Source organism: Artibeus jamaicensis, unplaced genomic scaffold (assembly GCF_021234435.1).
Source record: "Artibeus jamaicensis isolate MK-2021 breed Jamaican fruit bat unplaced genomic scaffold, CSHL_Jam_final contig_797, whole genome shotgun sequence".
Classification (NCBI taxonomy): Eukaryota; Metazoa; Chordata; class Mammalia; order Chiroptera; family Phyllostomidae; genus Artibeus; species Artibeus jamaicensis.
The window spans coordinates 29,726,809-29,748,632 of record NW_026521977.1 but is presented as its reverse complement, the minus strand read 5'-3'; the positions used below and the strand labels follow the sequence as shown (position 1 = coordinate 29,748,632).

General features: G+C 39.8%; 1 protein-coding gene and 1 pseudogene across 1 annotated transcript; one reads left to right on the top strand and one right to left on the bottom strand.

Annotated features, from left to right (window-relative positions):
- Nucleotides 1–15,762: 15,762 nt before the first annotated feature.
- Nucleotides 15,763–16,435, top strand: LOC128628550 (olfactory receptor 4C46-like; annotated as a pseudogene).
- Nucleotides 16,436–19,936: 3,501 nt separating this feature from the next.
- On the bottom strand, nt 19,937–20,866 carry LOC128628540 (olfactory receptor 4C12-like). Its single transcript, XM_053673110.1, has one exon. The coding sequence runs from the start codon at nt 20,864–20,866 to the stop codon at nt 19,937–19,939; it is 930 nt and encodes a 309-aa protein (XP_053529085.1).
- Nucleotides 20,867–21,824: the final 958 nt, after the last annotated feature.

The window sequence follows — 21,824 nt, the reverse complement described above, 5'->3', positions numbered from 1 at the left end:
AAGAAAACTGAAAAATTTAAAATATATAGAAATTAAGCAACACACTCTTAAACAACAAATGTTTTGTTATCAAAGAAAAAACACAAAGGAAATTAGAAAATATCTCACAACAAATGGAAATAACAATACAACATACCAAAACTAAGAGAATGGAAAAAATAGTGCTCAGGAGGAAATTTATATCTGTGAATGCCTACATTGTAAAAGAAAAAGATCTCACCTTAATAAATAAGAAAAAGAAGAAAATATTAAACTAAAAACAAGTGGAAGGAAGAAGATAACTATTAGAGTAGAAAATGTACTTGAGAATAGAAATAAATAGAACCAACCAAACCAAAAGCTTGGTGGTTTGAAAAACTTGACAAATACTAGGAAAAGTAATCAAGAAACAACACAAATGACCCAATTTATTAAAATTGGGAATGAAAATAAGAACACTGCCAGCAAATTTACAGAGATTTTTAAAGAAAATACTATGACAATTTCAAACCAACAGATAGATAAGCTAGATAAGATGAACAATTTTCTGGAGACATATAAACTATCAAATCAACATGAAAAAAAAGTAGAAAATGTGACCAAACCTATAACAAGCACAAAAATTGAATAATTAAAAAAATACTTTCAACAAAAAACAGCCCAGGACAAGATAAATTTTACTTGTAAATTCTACCAAATATTTAAAGAGGAAGTCATAGCAATCCTTCTAAAACTCTTTTTTTAAATGGTGGCTGGATTGTGGGGGGAATAGTGGGGGGAAAATTGAGACAACTGCACCTGAACAACAATAAACAAACATTTTTTAAATAAAAAAATAAAATGGAAGCAGAGGGAACACTTTCTAACTCAATCTATGTAGCCATTATTACCCTGATTACAAAGCCAGACAAAAGACATATATGTATAATATTTTAAACCCTATTTTTAAAATGCACAAAGGCCATGAACAGAAATATCACAAAATAAGGTATACAAATGATCAATAAGAACATGAAAAACAAAATGTCCCACATCATTGGCATCAGCAAAGTAAAAATTAAAATCACAATAATTTATCAGAACATCTTCCTAGAATGACTCAAAGGAAAACAGCTAACAATTTCAAGTGACAAGGAGATAAACTAACTGGAACTTTTTTCTTGTGTTTCTTTATTATCTACCCACATTTTTAATGCTACCTGATATTATTCCATTCTGACCAGCCCATAAGTGCCAGAAATAACCATAGTCTAGAACCTTCTACCATCTCTGGCTACTTCATAACCCTCTGAGAAAAGTGAACAACAGCTTTTGTATAAAAATTCATATGAAACAAAAGGATTTGAATAGCCAAAGCCATTTGGAAAATTATCTCTTTTAGATGTAACATTAAAATCAAAAGTAAACAAGTGGAATTGCTTCAAATTAAATATCTTCTGGACAGCAAAGAAAACCACCAAGAGTAAAAAGGCTACCAACAAATGTGAAAAATATTTACAAACCATGTATCTGATAATGGGATTGATTAATACTAAAATATATAAGGAACTTGTACAACTCAATAGCCTGATTAAAAAATGGACACTTCTTAAATCAAGACGTAAAAATGGCCAACATTATATAATAAGGGGTTCACCATCACTAATCATTAGGGAAATGCAAATCAAAACCATAAAGAAGTATCAACTCACATTTGTAATAAAAGTAAGTACTAAAAAAATAACAAGCAGGAGTTGGAAGATGGTGACAGAGTAGGAGGGAGCAGATTCCATTTCCCCTTACACCTGGGAGAAAAACCTGGCCAATCTACGGAGGAACAGAGCAAACAGCCAACAGAACTCCAGCATATATGAAAATAAGAGACCATAAATTGTAGCGGACACTGAAAAACCAGAAGGTAAGGAGACTACTGCAGGACAATAAGGTCCCAGGGACCAGCACGGAGACACAGCTGTAGCCCCCACCCGCTCTTGGCGCCCAGCGCTGAGTCTACCACAGACTCTTTGGGAGCCAGAGCCTGCCACAGAGTCCTTGGGAGAGAACCAGGTCAACCACTCCCTCCCTCCCTGGCCAAGCAGGGTTTGAGCAGCATAGGAGAGACCTTGTTGCTTGAAGTTGCAGAGAGGCGAATAAGGACAAAGAGGCAAACACACAAGGGCCATAATCACCCATGGAGTCTGTGGTCACTAGCTTGGGAGAGTTAAGAGCCCTGCAGTGACAAGCACTGATCCAGATAGTCACCAGTCTGGCTGGAGAATTGGGCTGTACTGAGTGGTAGACTTGAGTAGGAGAAATGTCTCAAAAAGTAAAACTATTTGGGGGATTCTCCTGTGACAGCTGCTTGACTTACTCCCCACCCAGTTGGGCAGCAATCCTGAAGTTGTGCGGAAGTCCCTGCATTTCCCCAAAGCACTGGAAAGGGTCCAAGCCCAAGCCCATGGAACCCAGGCAGCCTGGCCGGCTCACCCGCCCACTGGCACCCCAGGCCATGGCAATGATCCCTGGGGAAAGAGCACTGTAAAGTAGACCTAGATCCCCCACCTGGGCGCTGGAGAGTGGTGCCAGACTAGCTCTTGGGAGAGTGCTTGCAATACTGGCTGAGTACACAAGAAAAGCCACAACAATTGCCCCTCAGCCTGCTGCAGACAGCAAGACCAGGAAAACAGGGTTGGCCAGTTTGAAACCAACAAGAGGTAGGGTTTTTTGTTTGTTTGTTTTTTACTTTTTAAAAATTTTTATTATTGTTTATCTTTCAATAAATTTTTCCTCTCTTTCATTATTTCTTGTTTTATTCCTCCTTTCTTTCCAATTTTATCTCTTCTTTCTCACTTCTCCTGCCTTTTTTTCTCTTTTTCTTTAATGCCCACAAGTGAGACAAAAAATGTAGAACTGTGAAAGGACCAGAGTTGGACCCAAAGAGGAGGCATCCCAACAGTTGAGACAGTGAAACAAATTTCACTTTGCTTTTGCAAAGAAACTATAAGCTATTGCATATTTGTATTATTATTTTTTCATTATTCTTACATCTTTTATTTTAATAGTATTTTTGTACTCCTTTCTGTATAGTCTTCTTTGCTTGGTTGCTTATATTGTATCATTTGACAAGTTTTCTGTTCTCTCTTCCACAGTGTATTGCTAATTTACTATACTTCACATCACTTGTGTTCCTTTAGTACAATATTCAAAGTTTTATACCCCCTATTTATGGTATCCAGATCACATAGATTCTGTCACATGATTGTTGCTCTAATACTATTGTAAATAATAGCTATTCCATACAATTGTAAATACTTCACATTACCCTTCCAGAATCTTAGCCCACTTCACAGTTTCCTAAACTCTATTACTGTAGTGGTTAATTCTATTCTCTCACACACTACACCTATTTACTATCCTTTATTCTCACCTTACAACAGATAACAACAGAAGAAGGTGAAGGAGAGAGTGGAAACCATTCAAATCTCAACCCTGGACCTATCTGGAAATACAACTAAATAATGGGGAAACTACCCAGTACAAACAACTGAACAAGAGCAAAAAAGAGTCCTCAAAACCTGTACACACAGAAAAACTAGTTTCAACACAACCTGCCCTCACCAGCACAACAAACTACAAGAGGTGATAGACAGAGTGACCAACAGTTAACCAGCTGATGGGAAGAACTGACAAAAGAAAGACACAAAATGATCAAAACACAAACACAAACACAGAGCCAACGTAAAGGACAGCCCAAGACCAGTGAGCTTGGGAGACCAAGGAGACCACACCACTAAATCTCAAAGGTATTCTACCACAGAAGTTCACACCATAAACCCAGGGAGCCAGAACAAATCGATTTAAGAAGCTGAAGCTAACAGGAAGCGTCTCGCAAACAATACAAAGACAAAGAACCAACCCCAAATGAAAGGAAAGGAAGAAGCCTCAGAAAGAATGGTAGATAAACTAGAGGAAAGTCAGCTATCAGATATTGAATTCAAAGCACTGGTTATCAGAAAGTTCAAAGAGCTCACAATGAGCTACCAGAATCTAAGAACTACAATTAACTCACTGCAAACTATATCAACATAAAAAAATGAAATAGAAACTATCAACAAGAGCTAAGAGGAAATGAAGAATACAATTTCTGAACTAAAGAACACAGTGGAATGAATCGAAAGCAGGGATTGATGAAACAAAGATCGGATCAGTGACTTGGAGCACAAAGTAGGAAAAAAAAACAGAAAGAGCAAGAAAAGAAAAAAAGGCTGAGAAAGAAGAGGGATTAAGAGAAATACAAGACAATATGAAATACAATAATATCTGAATAATAGGGATACCAGAAGGAGGAGAAAAAGAAGAGCAAAAGATAGAAAACCTACTTGAAAAAGTAATGATGGAAAACTTTCCTAATTTGATGAGAGAAAAGGTCACAATAATCCAGGACACAGAGTCCCGAGCAAGAGGAACCCAAAGAATCCCACTTCAAGACACATCATCATTAAAATGGCAAAATTCCAAGACAAAGAGAGAACCTTAAAGGCAGTAAAAGAGAAACAGGAAGTCACATACAAGGGAGCCCCAATAAGGTTAGCTGCTGACTTGTCAATGGAAACGCTCCAAATAAGAAGAGAATGGCAAGAAATATTCCAAGTAATGAGAACCAGAGGCCTGCAACCAAAACTACTTTATGCAGCAAGGCTTTCAATCAAGATAGAAGGCCAAATAAAGAGCTACCAAGACAAAAGAAGTCTAAAAAAATATGCCTCCACCAAATCAGCTCTGCAAGACGTGCTAAAAGGACTGCTTTAAGGAACAGAAGGAAAAGAGAGAGAGAGAGGAACACAGGTACAAAAATGGCACTGAATAACTACCTATCAATAATAACCTTAAATGTAAATGGATTAAATGCTCCAATCAAACGACACAGAATAGCTGAATGGATAAGAAAGCATGACCCTCACATATGCTGCCTACAAGAGAACCACCTCAGGACAAAAGACCATCACAGACTAAAAGGGAAGGGCTGGAAAGAAATTTTCTAAGCAAATAGACAAGAAAAAAAACCCTGAGGCACCAATACTCATATCAGACAAAATACACTTCAAAAAAAGGGTCATGAAGAGAGACTCAGAAGCTCACTTCATAATACTCAAGGGAAGAATCCACCAAGAACATATAGACATCATAAATATATATGTACCCAACATAGGAGAACCCAAATATATAAAGAAAATCTTAGAGGACTTCAATAAACGTATTGACAGCAACACAATAATAGTAGGAGATTTTTTAACACCCCACTGTCAACAATGGACAGGTCTTCCAAACAAAATATCAACAAAGATATTGTGGCATTGAACACACCCTAAATGAAATGGACTTAAATAATATATAGAGAGAGCCCTTCATCCCAAAGAAGCTAAATACACATTCTTTTCAAATGCACATGGAACATTTTCAAAGATAGACCCCATGATAGAACACAAAACAAGCCTCAACTAATTCAAGAAAATTGAAATCATAGCAAGCATCTTCTCTGACCACAAGGGACTGATATTGGAAACCAACCCCAAAGGAAAAAACCCAAAGCACCCAAAATCATGGAGATTGAATAGCATGTTATTAAACAAATGGGTCAAGAATGAAATTAGGGAAGAAATCAAAAACTTTCTGGAAACAAATGAAAATGAACTCACAACAACCCAAAACTTATGGGACACAGTGAAGGCCGTCTTGAGAGGGAAGTTCATAGCAATACAGGGCTACCTAAAAGAACACAGAAGCATTTCAAACAAACAACCTAACCCTACACCTACAAGAACTTGAGGAACAACAACAAAGAGAGCGAGAGCATGTAGAAGGAAGAAAATAATGAGCATCAGAGCAGAATTAAATGACATAGAGATTAAAAGCACAATTCTAAAAATTAATAAATCCAGGAGCTGGTTTTTGGAAAATATAAATAAAATTGACAAGCCTTTAAGCAGGCTCATCAAGAAAAAAAGAGAACCCAAATAAACACAATCAGAAATGAAAGAGGAGAGAATACAAGTGACACCACAGAAATACAAAGTGTTGTAAGAAAGTACTAGAGAAACAAGTATAAAGGCCACATGGACAAAAACTAAGGGGGGTGGAAATGGGAGGGAGGTGGGGTGCATGGGGCGAGGTGGGCTGGGATGGGAGAAATAAACAGAAAACTGTACTTGAAAACTAACTAAATAAAAAAAAATTTTAAAGCATGCATTGAATATCTTTTTTAAAAAAAAGAAAAGAAAGTACTATGAAAAACTGTATGTCAACAATCTTGAAAACCTAGAAGAAATTAACACATTTCTAGAAAAAATATCATCTTTCAAAACTCAATAAAGAAGCAGAAAGCCTGAACAGACCAATTACAGCAAATGAAATTGAAGCAGTAGTCAAAAAACTCCCAACACTCAAAAGCCCTGGACCTGATGGTTTCACAGGAGAATTCTAAAAAGCATTTAAGGAAGAGCTAAACCCTATTCTTCACAGACTATTCCAAAAAATCCAAAATGATGGAAGACTCCCAAACTCTTTTTATGAAGCCAGCATCATCCTAATCCCAAAACCACATAAAGACACAACAAAGAAAGGAAAATTCAGGCTAATATCGCTGATGAACATGGACACTAAAATCCTCAACAAAATACTGGCAAACCATATCCAACAATACATTAAAAAGGTCATACACCATGACCAAGTGGGATTCATTCCAGGGATGCAAGGATGGTTCAATATTCACAAATCAGTAAATGTAATACATCACATAAACAAAAGCAAAGACAAAAATCACATGATCATATCAATAGATGCAGAAAAAGCTTTCGATAAGGTACAACACCCATTTATAATAAAAGCACTCAGCAAAGTGGGAATACAGGGAGCATTTCTCAAAATAATAAAGGCCATATATGAGAGACCTACAGCTAACATCATACTCAATGGGCAAAAACTATAAGTTTTTCCACTAAAATCAGGAACAAGACAAGGTTGTCCACTTCTATTCAATTATAGTATTGGAAGTTTTAGCCACAGTGATCAGACAAGAAAAGGAAATAAAAGGCATCCAAATCAGAAAGGAGGAAACAAAACTGTCACTGTTTGTAGATGACATGATAGTGTACTTGGAAAATCCTATAGACTCCACCCAAAAACTGCTCAACCTAATAAATAAATTTGGCAAAACAGCAAGATACAATGTCAATATCCAGAAATCAAAGGCAATTTTGTATACAAACAATGAAAGAGCTGAAGCAGAAATAAAGAAAAAAAATTCCATTTGATATAGTAAAAAATAAATAAATAAAATACCTAGGAATAAGCCTAACCAAGGAGGTAAAAGACCTGTATGCAAAAAAAAAAGCAAAAAACCTACACAACACTTAAGAAAGAAATCAAGGAAGAAACAAACAAATGGAAACATATACCATGTTCATGGATTGGGTGAATTAACATCATCAAAATGTCCATATTACCCAAAGTAGTTTACAGATTCAATGCAATACCTATTAAAGTACCAATGGCATATTTCACAGACATAGAACAAACACTTCAAAAATTTATATGGAACCATAAACAACCCCAAAGAGCAGCTGCTATTTTTAGAAAAGAGAACAAAGTCGGAGAAATCACAATAGCTGGTACCAAACTGTATTACAAGGCCACTGTAATCAAAACAGCCTGGTACTGCCATAAAACAGGTACATACACCGATGGGACAGAACAGAGAGGTCAGAAATAAACCCAAGTCTCTATGGTGAATTAATATTTGACAAAGAAGGCAGCAACATAAAATGAAGTAAAGATAGCCTCTTCAACAAATGGTGTTGGGAGAACTGGACAGCTACATGCAAAAAAATGAAATTCAAGCACCAATTTACATCATACACCAATGCGGGGGTGACTCTCCTTGCAAGTCCCCATGGAGGAGAGTAAATATGACCTAGACATGACATGATCTGCCTGGGGAGGAGAAGTGAGCAGTGGCCAGTTTCTCAAGGGAAAAAGGCCAGCAGTGGCCAGTTTCTCTGAGGAGAAAAAGGCCTCAAGCCCCCTCCTCCAGGGCCCTTTATTGGGTTGTAATACACAGGAATAGAGGGTGGCAAGGATCAAACAGTAGATAACATTTCAAAGAAATCAGAGGGCTTACTATGAGTAAGAGTCTGTCAAGAACAGAGTTTTAGGGTTTCCTGCTTAAACCCTTAACCTATGAATGAAAGCACTCTTAGCAAAGCAGATTTCACAGGTTTATCAGCAAGTCTTTGTGATGCCAGATTTTTCCCCAGGACACACTCTAGCAAGGCAAGGAGCTGCATCTCTCCCCAACAGGTATTCAGGTTTAAGAGGATTAGAACCAGGAAGCACTTCTCCCAGAGAACATGGGGACTTGGGCTATGTCAAAGCCGGGGGGTAGGGGGGCTGCGAGAGTCCATTGCTCTTTGTTGCAGCCCCCTGAGTCCTTCCATTATGGCCTCCCAAGTGATTGAGTCTGGCTTAGGTTGCCCCCCACTGTGAGGGGTCTTACCTGTCATTGACTTCCAACCAAGCTTTGGGGGCAGGGAGAGGAAACTGAGGCAGCATTTGCTACCAGAGACAAGCTTTGTATCCTGTGGCTCACATTCCAGAGGTCATCCCTCACTCTTAGCCACAAGGGGTAGACACACAATTCCTAAAACCAGGCAGAGCAGTCTTCAACACACCAAAATAAATTCAAGGTGGATAAAAGACTTAAATATAAGTTATGACATCATTAAAGTCCTAGAGAGGAACTTTGGCAAGAAAAATCTCAGATATTTCACGCAGCAACTTTTTTACTGATATGTCCCCTAGACTAAGGGGCATAAAGGAAAGAATAAAAAAATGGGATCTCATCAAAATTAGAAGCTTTTGCATGGCTAAAAAAAACAGTATTAAAGTAAAAAGACAACCAACGGTATGGGAAAACATATTTGCCAATGATAGTTCAGACAATGGTTTTATCTTCAAAATATACAAAGAACTTACATGACTCCACTCCAAGAAGACAAGCAACCCTATTAAAAAGTGGGCAAAAGACTTGAACAGACCTTTCTCCAAGGAGGACATACAGAAGATTCAGAGATACATGAAAAGATGCTCAATATCATTAGCTATCAGAGAGATGCAAATTAAAACCACAATGAAATACCACTTTACGCCAGTCAGAATGGCTATCATAAACAAAGCAACCAACAACAAATGTTGGAGAGGTTGTGGGGAAAAGGGGTCCTTAGGTCACTGTTGATGGGACTGCAGACTGGTACAACCATTATGGAAAACAGTATGGAATTTTCTCATAAAAATAAAAATTGACCTGCCTTTTGACCTAGCAACTCCACTGCTAGGATTATATCCTAAAAATCCTAAAACATCAATTTCAAAGAACCTATGCACCACAATGTTCATAGCAGCACAATTTACAATAGCCAAGAGTTGGAAGCAACCTAAGTGCCCGTCAGTAAATGAATGGATCACAAAATTGTGGTACATATACACAATGGAATTCTATGCAGCAGATAGAAAGAAGGAGCTCCTACCCTTTGCAACAACATGGATGGAACTGGAAAGCATTATGCTGAGTGAAATAAGCCAGGTGTTGAAAGACAAATGCCATATGATCTCACCTTTAACAGGAAGCTAAACAACAAAACAAACAAGCAAGCAGAAAAAAAAAAAGACACTGAAATAAAGAACAAGGGGACAGTGACCAGAGGGGAGAGGGGAGGGAATTTAAGAGGAAAAAGGGAGAAGGATTTGGAGGAACAAATAGGAAGTACACAGGGACGAGAACTAAGGGGGGTGGAAATGGGAGGGAGGTGGGGAGCATGGGGTGGGGGAGGCTGGGATGGGAGAAATAGACAAAAAACTGTACTTGAAAAATAACTAAAGAAAATTTTTAAAAAATAAAATAAACACTTAAGAGAAAAAAAAAACCACAATGAGATACCACTTTACACCGGTCAGAATGGCCATCATAAACAAAGCAACAAACAAGTGTTGGAGAGGTTGCGGAGAAGAGGGGACCCTAATCCATTGTTGGTGGGATTGCAGACTGGTACAACCACTGTGGAAAACAGTATGAAATTTTCTGAGAAAACTAAAAATAGACCTGCCTTTTGACCCAGAAATTCCACTGCTGAGATTGTATCCTAAGAACCCTAAAACCCCAATCCAAAAGAACCTATGCACCCCAATGTTCAATAGCAGCACAATAGCCAAGAACTGGAAGCAACCTAGGTGCCCATCAGTAAATGAATGGATCAAAAAAGTATGGTACATATACACAGTAGAAGTCTATGCAGCAGAAAGAAAAAAGATCCTACCCTTTGCAACAGTGTGGATGGGTCTGGAGAGCATTATGCTAAGTGAAATAAGCCAGGCAGTGAAAGACAAATATCATATGATCTCACCTATAAGTGCAACCTAATCAATAAAATAAACAAGCAAGCAAAATATAACCAGAGACATTGAAATAAAGAACTAACTGACATTAACCAGAGGGGAGGAGGGAGAGTGGTAATGGGGAAACATAGGGGAAGGGCCATCAAGGAACATGTATAAAGGACACATGGACAAAGCCAAAGGGTAGTTTCAAGGGTGGGAGGTGGGGATGGGTGGGGTGGGGGCAGGTGGTTTCTTTTTTTTTAATTGTTGTTCAAGTACAGTTGTCTCCATTTTTACCCCATTTTTACCCCATGGTGGGATAAAAATGGAGACAACTGTACTTGAACAACAATTTTTTAAAAAGAAAAAAGAAAGCCAATCAGAGAAAGACAAATACTATATGACATCACTTCATATGTGGAATCTAATAAACAAACTGAACTAATAAGCAAAATAGAGATAGACTTATAGACAGCAGGATGACCACTAGGGTGGGGAGGAGAAGACAGGGAGGGATGAGCAAAAAAGGAAAAAGGACTCATGAGCATGGACAACAGTGTGTGGTGATTGCTGGGGGAAGGGGATATAAGGGGACTAAATGGTAAAGGAAAAAATACTATAAAAATGTTTTTAAAAAGAAAATAGTAAGTTTTCTATGGTATAAGTCAACAGGGGCACTTCATTTGAGGACCACACACTGGAGTTCTGCCAGCCACTTACGTGGCATTTAGCTTTCTTAACAACATAGGTTCAGATAGAGGAGAGTCCCATTCATGCTTAGCATCCAAGTGCAGAGAATACAATTTTCCACTGAAGAATGAGTGTTTTCAGCATGTCTCTCCAGAATACCTGCTTTTAAGACAAAGGCTTTCCATCAAAGAAGATAATTAATTCCTGGGAGAGAAAGAAGTAGCTACAAGACAAAGTGCCTGGAGTTTGTGGAAACCTCTTTAAATATCTATACAAGGCAAGGAGAAAATGTTTGTGTCGTTTGCTTCCCTCCGCACCCCCCCGGACCCCCCCCATCCCCGCAGCAAGATTCACCAGGGACAGGGTGAACCATCTGTGCTTCCTCCGCAGTCTCTTTGCCTTCAGGGCCAAAGCCATTTGTTTAAGGTTATTTTTCCATAGTATTTCAAGTGAACCCATTCTAAATTCAAAACCAGAAAACAGGGTTTGAACAGGTTTTCTGTTAGAAAGTTTTTATGCTTTCATCTAGGTGGAAAAAATTTAGACTTCTTTTTTTTTATGAGGTTTATTGAGGTATAATTGATACACCCAAAAAATTTTTCACAGGATCAATATATACAGTTTCTTAACAAAGATTAATTGGATAGTGAATTATCTTGATAAGCTTTCCCCACATGTGACATATATTCATAATGAAAGTGACATTACAAGAGGCTGTCAGTTTGAATCTGGGATTGTTTCTAAACAGCCTCAAACATCCTTAATATCATCTAAAACAGCTGAGGTAAGTTTTTCAATAATACTAATGCTTATTAAAGATTATTACCTTCCATACACAGTTTTTCAACCCTTTTCAGATATAGTAATATTCCATGCACACCCCAATTCAATCTCAGGTAATTCTCAGAACAACCTGTCAGGTGGACATTAGTGTTCTCACTTTATAGATGAGGAAGCAGGGATGTAAGGTGCCAAAGTAATGTACCTCAGATAAAAGAAACTGCAACATGATTCTAATATGGTCTTTCTGGTTCTCAAACCACTACACATAACCACTGGGGCCATGATTTTTGATATTTTGAAGAAGAGTCTGGGGACCCATATTTTGGAAGGGGTTAGAGGTGCAAATATTTGGGGCTAAGAGAGAGGCCAAGATAAAAGAGCTGTTCAGTGAAAGCAGTACCACATTTTTCTTAACATTTGGAAATTCCAATTGTCATTGTGTGGCGTGTGTGTGTATGTTTGTGCTGATGAATTTGCTCCACATGAACTTACCTCTGAAGTCGCATTAAGGTCATTATAATTATTATGGTCATATCAAAAAGATATTACTAATTTAACATTGTTTATTATAACATAAGGATAAAGGGTATGAGCTAAGAATTTAATGGGGCCCTGGCTAGTGTGGTTCAGTGGACTGAGCACTGGATTGAGCACTGGACTGCAAAGCAAAGGGTCACCACTTTGATTCCTAGTCAGGGCACATGCCTGAATTTTGGGCCAGGTCCCCAGTAGAGGATGAGTGAGGGGCAACCACACATTAATGTCTCTCTCCCTCGCTTGCTCTCTCCCTTCCCCTCTCTCTAAAAATAAATAAATAAAATCTTTTTTAAAACATTTAACAAGTATTTTTAAAGAATTTAACTGGAAAAAAATTAACAAGTATAATCTGACCTAATCTTCACTCTGCTCTTTATTACCTGCTTGTTCTTGACAGAATCCTTAACTTCTCTATGCTCATGTCCTAACGTGTAAAATAAATATAACATAGTAGTAACCATTTTCTAGGTTTATAGTGAGATTTAATCAAATGCCTGAAAAAAATACAGATCACAGTAAGTGCTCAATTTGTATTAGTTAGTATTATCATCATGGTAATTCTTAGACCTTAGTCTCTGGGATTGTTTCATTTGCAAAATGAATGCTATTATACCAACCATACAGGTTGTTATTATATTAAAGAGGATCTTGTGTACAAGCAATCTGCTACTATATTATGCACATAGCAATCCATCACTTAAAAGTATTATATTATTACTCTTACATATAATATATATAATATACATAAAACTATATATTATTAGCTCTTAAAAAGTCATTGAATTTAGGAAACATGTTTTATAACTACTTTTAACTAGTTCCACTCTTTACATTCCCATCACCAATGCCCTGTTATTCCTTATTCAACTACTATATTATGCTACTGAGATTCCTGAGTCTACTTTCAACACCCTTACTGAACCTCGGCCCATTGCATCCAAAACACACACAGATCTTTTCCTTAAATAACATCTAAGATTCTTCCTTCTTCACATTCCCCTTCATTCTTCCATTCACATTCCATTTAATCACTAGTTCCCCATTTCTGAGAGATTAAGGAAAAATTCTGAAGCTCTGCATTTATAAACTTTACATCCATTGACTACCTCCTTTTCAGGCTCAGCTGCCCCTGTGTGTGCAATCTACTATTTCTAGTCAGACTCTTGCTTATCAGGGATGATTGAGTATGTACAGCTGGCCTCTTGCCTGTATCTTTACAAAAGTTCCTTGTGTCTGTAATTTTAACAAAGACTGCACCTAGGAGGCAATTTGGTTATTCTTCAAGAACTCAAAAACTCTCTTTCCAAGACACACATACACACCCTTGAGAAGAACTCACAACTTAATAGAAACCAAGAATTTATTCTATATTAGAATAAAAAGTTAAATTAATTAAAGTTTTCATTAATAAAAATAATTTTCTTTTCAGGTAATGTAATTAACTGTCACATGAAATACATGAGGACTTCCAGCCAAGATGGAAGCATAGGTGGAAACACTGTACCTCCTCACACATCCATATTTAAGGAAAACAAAGATTTAGAAACAAAATCACAACCAAAACAGACAGAAAATTGAACTGTACCGAAGTCTGACAATGAACCATTCATCCAGACCGGTAAGAGGGGTAGAGTCAGCAGCCGGCGGAGAGGGGTCCTGGAAGGAAAAGGCAGTGGTTAGAGGACCCGGGCATCGGGAGCAAACTAGCAAACACAGTAAGGCTTGCAACATGGCTGGTTGACCTCAGACATACATTCATGCACAGATGAACCAGGCAGGTTTAAAAACGGTCAGTGAGACAGACCGCGCAACCCAGGGCCCCAGAGATGGGAAATAAAGCCTAAAAGCACCAACTGGAAAAACTTTCAAAGGTTGAGGTGCCAGGAAAGGCTCCCAGCCCCACAGGAGAGTTTGTTGGGGAGACTCACAGGGTCCTAGAACGTACACAAGCCCACACACCCAGGAAACAGCACCAGAAGGGCCCAATCTGCTTGTGGGAAACAGAAGAGAAGACCGAAATTCAAGAGAGAGCCCAATAAATGCCATTGCTACCTCTATGACTTCCCCCTTAGTCACAACACAGCCACTGGGTTGACCTGCCCTGGTGAACACATAAGCCTCTGCTCTTCATATGAAACAGGCACAAACATACCAAAACATTATGGCTCAAGCAGAAGAACAGTTCAAAGCCCCAGACCCAATACTTCTAGGAAACAAATATCCAACCTATCAGATGCACAGTTCAAAACACTGGTGATCAGGATGCTCACAGAACTGCTTGATTTTAGCCACATACAGATGAAAAAATGAAGGCTACACTAACTGAAATGAAGCAAAATGCACTGGGAACCAATAGTAATGGAAAGGAAACTGGGACTCAGATCAAGGGAGTGGACCAGAAGGAAGGAAGAAACAACCAACAGAAAATAATGAAAAGACAAGAATTTAAAAAATTGAGGAGAGGCTTAGGAACCTCCAGGATATCTTTAAATGTTTCAACATCTGAATAATAGGGGTACTAGTAAGGAAAGAGAAAAAACAACAAGTGGAAAACTTATTTGAACAAATAACAAAGAAGAACTTCCCAATCTGGCAAAGAAAATAGACTTCCAGGAAATCCAGGAAGCTCAGAGATCCCAAAGAAGGTGGACCCAAGAAGGAACACACCAAGGCACATCATCATTATGTTAGCCAAGATTAAAATGAAGGAGAGAATCCTAGAAGCAGCAAAAGATAAGGGGACAGTCACCTACAAAGGAGTTCCCATCAGACTGTCAGCTGATTTCTCAAAAGAGACCTTACAGGCAATAAGAGGCTGGAAAGTAGTATTTCAAGTCATGAAATCCAAAGACTTACATCCAAGATTGCTCTATCCAGCAAAGCTTCCACTTAGAATGCAAGGGCAGATAAAGTGCTTTTCAGATAAGGTCAAGTTCAAGGAGTTCACCATCACCAAGCCCTTGTTATATAAAATGTTAAAGAGACTTATCTAAGAAAAAGAAGATAAAAAATATGAGCAGTGAAAGGACAGGAAACTCACAGTTACTAACAACCACACCTAAAACAAAAGCAAACTAAGCGGACAGCTAGACCAGCAGCAGAGCCACAGAAATAGAGATCACATGGAGGGATAGCAACAGGGGAGTGGGAGAAGGAGGAAGAGGGAGGACATACAGAGAATAAGTAGCACAGACAGTAGGTAGAAAATAGACGGGGCGGGCAAAAATAGTACGGGAAGTGTAGAAGCTAAAGAACTTGTGACACATGGACATGAACTAAAGGAGGGGAATATTGGGGTAGAGAAATGAAATAGGGGAAATGGGACAACTGTAAGGCATAATCAATAAAATATATTTTTAAAACTACATGGAGAACAGGAGGAATGTCACTGAGTTTGTTTTACTGGGGCTCACAGAGAATCCAAAGATGCAGAAAGTTGTATTTGTTGTGTTATTTTTATATATGTCATCAGTGTGGTAGGAAATGTGCTCATCGTGATCACCATCAATGCCAGCCCAACACTGGGATCTCCCACGTACTTTTTCCTTGCCTATCTCTCCTTTATTGATGCCTGCCATTCTTCTGTCAATACCCCCAAACTTATTGTAGATTCACTTCATGACCTACTTATTGTAGTTCTTCACTTCAAGAACACCACCCTGTTCAATAGATGCATGACTCAAATCTTTGGGGAACAATTTTTTGGAGGTGCTGAGGGCATCCTGCTGACTGTGATGGTTCATGATCATTATGTGGCCTTCTGCAAGCCCCTGCATTATACAACCATCATGAACTGGCGGGTGTGTGGCCTGCTGCTGGGAGTAGTGTGGGTGGGAGGCTTTCTTCATGCAACCATACAGATTTTGTTCATCTTCAGATGACCCTTCTGTGGCTCTAATGTCATACATCACATTATGAGTGATTGAACCCTTTGCTGAATCTTGCCTGCACTGATACCCATACTCTAAGGCTCCTTGTTGCTTCCAACAGTGGGTTCATCTGTCTGTTAAACTTCCTATTACTCAAGCTGAGTACTTGAGATGTACCCTCTGTGTGGGCTGTGTACTCCTTCCTCTTGTAGTTGAGTCCTGATTGCTGGCAGCAGGTCAGTGAGATGGACTTATCCAGGCCAGTCATCTTTAGGACTGGCTGTGACCACTGGCCACCAATCACCTCCCTCCATGTCTTTTGGAAGTGGTTGAGTACTGGTGCTCTGATGTGGTCTGTAATTGTTCACTGGGTTCACAGGCTCTGGGGTTTCCTAGGCCAAGGTCAGTCACCACCTGTGTTCCGTCTGGTGCCTCTTGGCATAAACTGTAAAGTGATCTGCAGGTGGCTTCTACTAGAGCCAGGCCTGGGAGCAAGAGGCACAGGGGCTGGACTCAGCTGTTGCTAGTTTGATCAGATTCAGGAAGCTCTGAAGCCTACACCAAGTCAAACCACTCCTATGGAAAAGCCACTGTAAACACCTTGGGTGAGCCCCTAAGTTGGATGAGACAGAACCTTAAGTAATCACCTGGGTAGGGAAAACTGTATGAACTAGGTTGATGGAGTCTTGGATATAGTGCCACCACACTGTGGCTCTGGGCCAGGGGAGTGGGTGGGCTCAGAAATAGAACAATGGTCACTCCTACAGTTCTGTCTGGGAGAAAGCTGTCCCCCAGCTCTTGCCCTGATGCTTCAGTTCCTCCTTGTATGCTAATAGTGCCCTCAAGCTGCTGCCCTCATGCTGGAGCCCATAGGGAATGAGTCTGAGTAAGTCTGTGTGTGGGTCTCTTTAAAAGGAGATTGCTAAGAATCCCACAGTTTCTTCCACCAACTCAACCCCCACTAATTTTTACACACAAAAGTTATGGGGGCTTATCTTCCTGACACCTGAACACTGGGCCTGGTGGTCCAGTGTAGGGGTGGGATCCTTCATTCCCTGGATATCTCTCCCAATTTTTATCCACCACACATTAATGTGGGACCAGCCCATTCCATGACTCCACATCTCTACAACTCCACCCTTTTACTCCTCCTACCTCTCTGGATGAATGTGACATTTTTAATTCTTTAGTTGTCAGATTCCATAAAACTTGATTTTCTGATGGTTTTGAGTGATAGTTGTTCTGTAGTTTAGTTATAATTTTGCTGTGGTTGTGCAAGGAGTCAACTTGTGTTTACATATGTCTCCATCTTGATCAAAAGTCCTTTTTTATTGTTGACATTGTTACAGATATCCCGTATTTCTCCCCTTTGCCCCCCACCACCGAGCTCCCACCCAATTTTCACAACATTGTTTTCTGTGTCCATGGGTTATGCACACATGCTTATATGTTCTTTGACTAATTTCTTCCAGCTCCCCCCAATCTCTCCCCTCTGAAATCTGTAGTCCTTTCCTACTATCCATGCCTCTGGTTTTATTTTGTTTATCAGTTTATTTTGTTCATTAGATTCCACATATGAGTGAAATTATACAGTATTTGTTTTTCTCTAACTGGCTTATTTCACTTTGCATAATCATCACCAAGTCCATCCATGCTGTTGCAAAGGGTAATATTTTCTTCTTTTTTATGTCTGAGTAGTAGTATTCCATTGTGTAAATGTACCACAGCTTTTTAATCTACCCATGGGGACTTCGGCTCTTTCCAGATCTTGACTATTGTAGATGACGCTGTTACAAACATAGAGGTGCATATATTCTTTCTGATTGGTGTTTCTGATTTCTTAGGATGTATTCCCAGAAGTGGAATCCCTCGGTCAAACAGCAGTTCCATTTTTAGTTTTTTGAGGCAATTCCATACTGTTTTCCACATTGAGTGATATAGATAGATTTTAGTTTTAGGACAATAACTCTAGTTACAGTATGGGAAGTGGATTGAAGAGAACAAGGCAGCCAACAGGAGCACAGTTAGGAGGTTACTGTAGTGATATGAATGGGAGAGAATGGAGGCTTGAGTTCTGGTGGCAACAATGAGGAAGCAGAGTTCAGTGAACACTGCTGTGTCCAGCTCCAGGCCCTTTCACTGGGCCAGTGCTCCCTTGTGACCTGCTGCTGTGATCTTGGGCTGCCAGCAGCTCACAGCCTTACCATCCCAGGACTCAGCAGCAGACAATGAATGACTAGAGCATTGGTCCACCTGTACCCCAAAGGGTTGTGTGGGGACAGCTTTCCTCGTAAGTTCCCCCCAGCCACCATGAATGAGAGTAATCATGACAGATATGATGTGATCTGCTTATGGAAGAGAAGTGGCCAATTTCCCAGAGAAAAACGGCCATGGACAGTGGCCAGTTTCTCAGGGGAAAAAGGCCAGCAGTGGCCAGTTTCTCTAAGGAGAAAAAGGCCACAAGCCCCCTCCTCTAGGGCCTTTTTTGGGGTTGTAATACACAGAAATACAGGGCAGCAAGGACCAAACAGTAGATAACATTTCAAAGAAATCAGAGGGCTTACTATGAGTAAGAGTCTGTCAGGAACAGAGTTTTAGGCCTTCTTGCTCAAACCCTTAACATATGAATGAAAGCACTCTTAGCAGAGCAGATTTCACAGGTTTATCAGCAAGTCTTTGTGATGCCAGATTCTTCCCCAGGACACACTCTAGCAAGGCAAGGAGCTGCATCTCTCCCCAACAGGTATTCAGGTTTAAGGGGATTAGAACCAGGAAGCACTTCTCCCAGAGAACATGGGGACTTGGGCTATGTCAAAGCCGGCGGGGGGGGGGGGGGCAGGGGTGGTGCGAGAGTCCATTGCTCTTTGTTGCAGCCCCCCCCCACCCGAGTCCTTCCATGATGGCCTCCCAAGTGACTGAGTCTGGCTTAGGTTGCCCCCCACTGTGAGGGGTCTTACCTGTCATTGACTTCCAGCCAAGCTTTGGGGGCAGGGAGAGGAAACTGAGGCAGCATTTGCTACCAGAGACAAGCTTTATCTCCTGTGGCTGGCACTCCAAAAGTCGTCCCTCGCAATTAGCCACAAGGGGTAGACACACAAGTCCTAGAACCAGGCAGAGCGGTCTACAACAGGATTGTTTTCTGCTTGCCAGTCCAGAACACAGTTCCTTGTTCACCAGCCTCAGCCAACCAGCACCAGAGTGAGCCACTCCCAGTTTGCCAGGCCCTTTCTTGACTATCAGTCTCTGTCTAGCAACCATAAACTAGTTCTGGCCCAAGGAAATCCATTGAATTTCCCCACCCACTGGGAAACAACTTCACCTTTCCCAAACATTGGAATCCCAGTGGGAACCAACATCTCTATGTTACATAACAAGATTATTTTAACACCAATCCAATACTCTAGATCCATAACTTTTAGCTTCTAAAGATACTTCAAATTTCCAGGTAATATACCATTATTTATTTGTTAAGAAGCAGTAAATTATGCTGATAAGAGACTCTTGGGAAACAGTATATCTGGATTCCAGTCTAACTTTTGACTCTGTGCTTAAATGGCTATCAGCAAGTACTACCCAACTTCTTCTTACAGTCAATGGTTTCGTCTACAGATCTAACAGGCTTGAACTGAATTCTCTCTATTACTTCTATCTGTAATGCTCAATGATTCTATTTAATTTTTTTCTATAGTAACTTTTGTCCTCCAGAGCTTCCTCATAGCATTTTTTACCTCAGTATTTCTGAGGGTGTAGATTAAGGGATTTAACATAGGGCCCACCATCGTGTAAAAGACAGCAACAGCTTTATCCATGGGCAGCGTGGTTACTGGACGCAGGTACACAAATATGCAGGGCACAAAAAATAAGATGACTATGATGATGTGAGAGACACAGGTGGAGAGGGCTTTGCGCCTCCCCTGTAAGCTATGGTTCTTTAGGGAGTGCAAGATGACCACATAGGAGACCATCAAAAGGAGAAAGTTTAATAAGCAAATGAACCCACTGTTGGCAGCAACAAAGAGACCAAGAGAGTGAGTGTCCATGCAGACCAGTTTCAACAAAGGGTACAAGTCACACATGAAGTGATCAATCATATTGGGGCCACAGAAGGGCAGCCATACTATGAAGAGGATCTGAATAGTTGCATGGAGAAATCCTCCAGCCCAGGACACTCCCAGAAGGAAAGTGCACAGCCTGTGGCTCATGGTGGTGGTATAGTGCAGAGGTTTGCAAATGGCAACATAGCGGTCATAGGCCATCACTGTCAGCAGAATGATCTCAGTAGCACCAAAAATGTGTTCTGCATAGACTTGAGCCATACAACCATTGAAAGAGATTACCTTCTTCTCATGAAGGGAGTCCATGATCATCTTAGGAGCTGAAGAAGAAGAATAGATTATGTCTATCCAGGAAAGGTGGGTCAGAAAAAAGTACATGGGGGAGTTCAGAGCCTGGCTGGTAGTAATGGTAACCACAATGAGCAGGTTGCCTGAGAGTGTTACCAGGTACAGAACCAAAAATAACAGAAACACTACTTTCTGCATTTGGGGGTTCTGTGTAAGACCTGTTAAAATGAATTCAGTCACATTCCTTTTATTCTCCATCTTCATAGTATGTGTGATTAAAAACTCCAGGAAGAAATGCTTTACCTCTAAAAAGAAAGAAGAAAAAGGAACTTAAACCATTGATGCTGATATTCAATATGCCAACTTCAAATAATCAACCAGATAAGGTTAATGCAAAGTCTATTAACATTTACTTGATGAAGAATACACATATCATTTAATTCAACTTCCAAATAGCATTTAAAACTTGATTTTGCCATTATTCATACTCACTTTCTGCTGGACCTCAGATTCGTTTCTTCTCTATATCTTAATGTATTCCCGAAGCAAACACTAAAGGGTGAGATGACCTGTCCGTGTTACAAATGGACAAGGAACATAATGAGTTACATGGGAAGGAAACCTTTTTAAGATGATTCCACAAGTGCTTCATTGAGAAGCTAGCCTGAGAGTCCCAGCCTCAGTATAGCAGCCTCCCTTCTGGATATCCCACTGCATCAAAGAATCCTTCCAGGGACTGGAACCCTACAGAAGAAAGTTGAGTGCACTGCTAATTGCCACCTCTTCTCTAGAGAGCCCTTGAGAGAACCAATAACTGACTACTAAAATGTTTCCACAAATTCTGTAAGATCTGTGCCAAAGGTTAGATTTCATAATCGAAATCAGACACAAACTTGACCTATTCATCATCATTAATTCTTTTATTACTTCAGTTTCTTGCAAACCTTGAAGTACTTAGGACATATTGTAAAACACTTCCCTTCTACAGCTTCCATCTGCTCCTTTTGTCCCACATCACAGAAAAACAGCTTGGTCTCATGTCAAAATTGATGTCTTTGATGCCTTCTGTTAATTGAGAGGCTCAAGCACAGAATCAGTTCTTTTTCTGCCCTGGTTCAAAGAACATCAGTGTGCCTATTACCACTCAAACTTTCTAATACCCATATTTTCAAAGAAATGAGCAGCAGAGAAAATGTTGATCTACCTGAGGATTTTG

What these genes read in the sequence shown, in the direction of transcription:
- LOC128628540 (XM_053673110.1), bottom strand. Translation starts at nt 20,866, where the DNA reads ATGGAGAATAAAAGGAATGTGACTGAATTCATTTTAACAGGTCTTACA.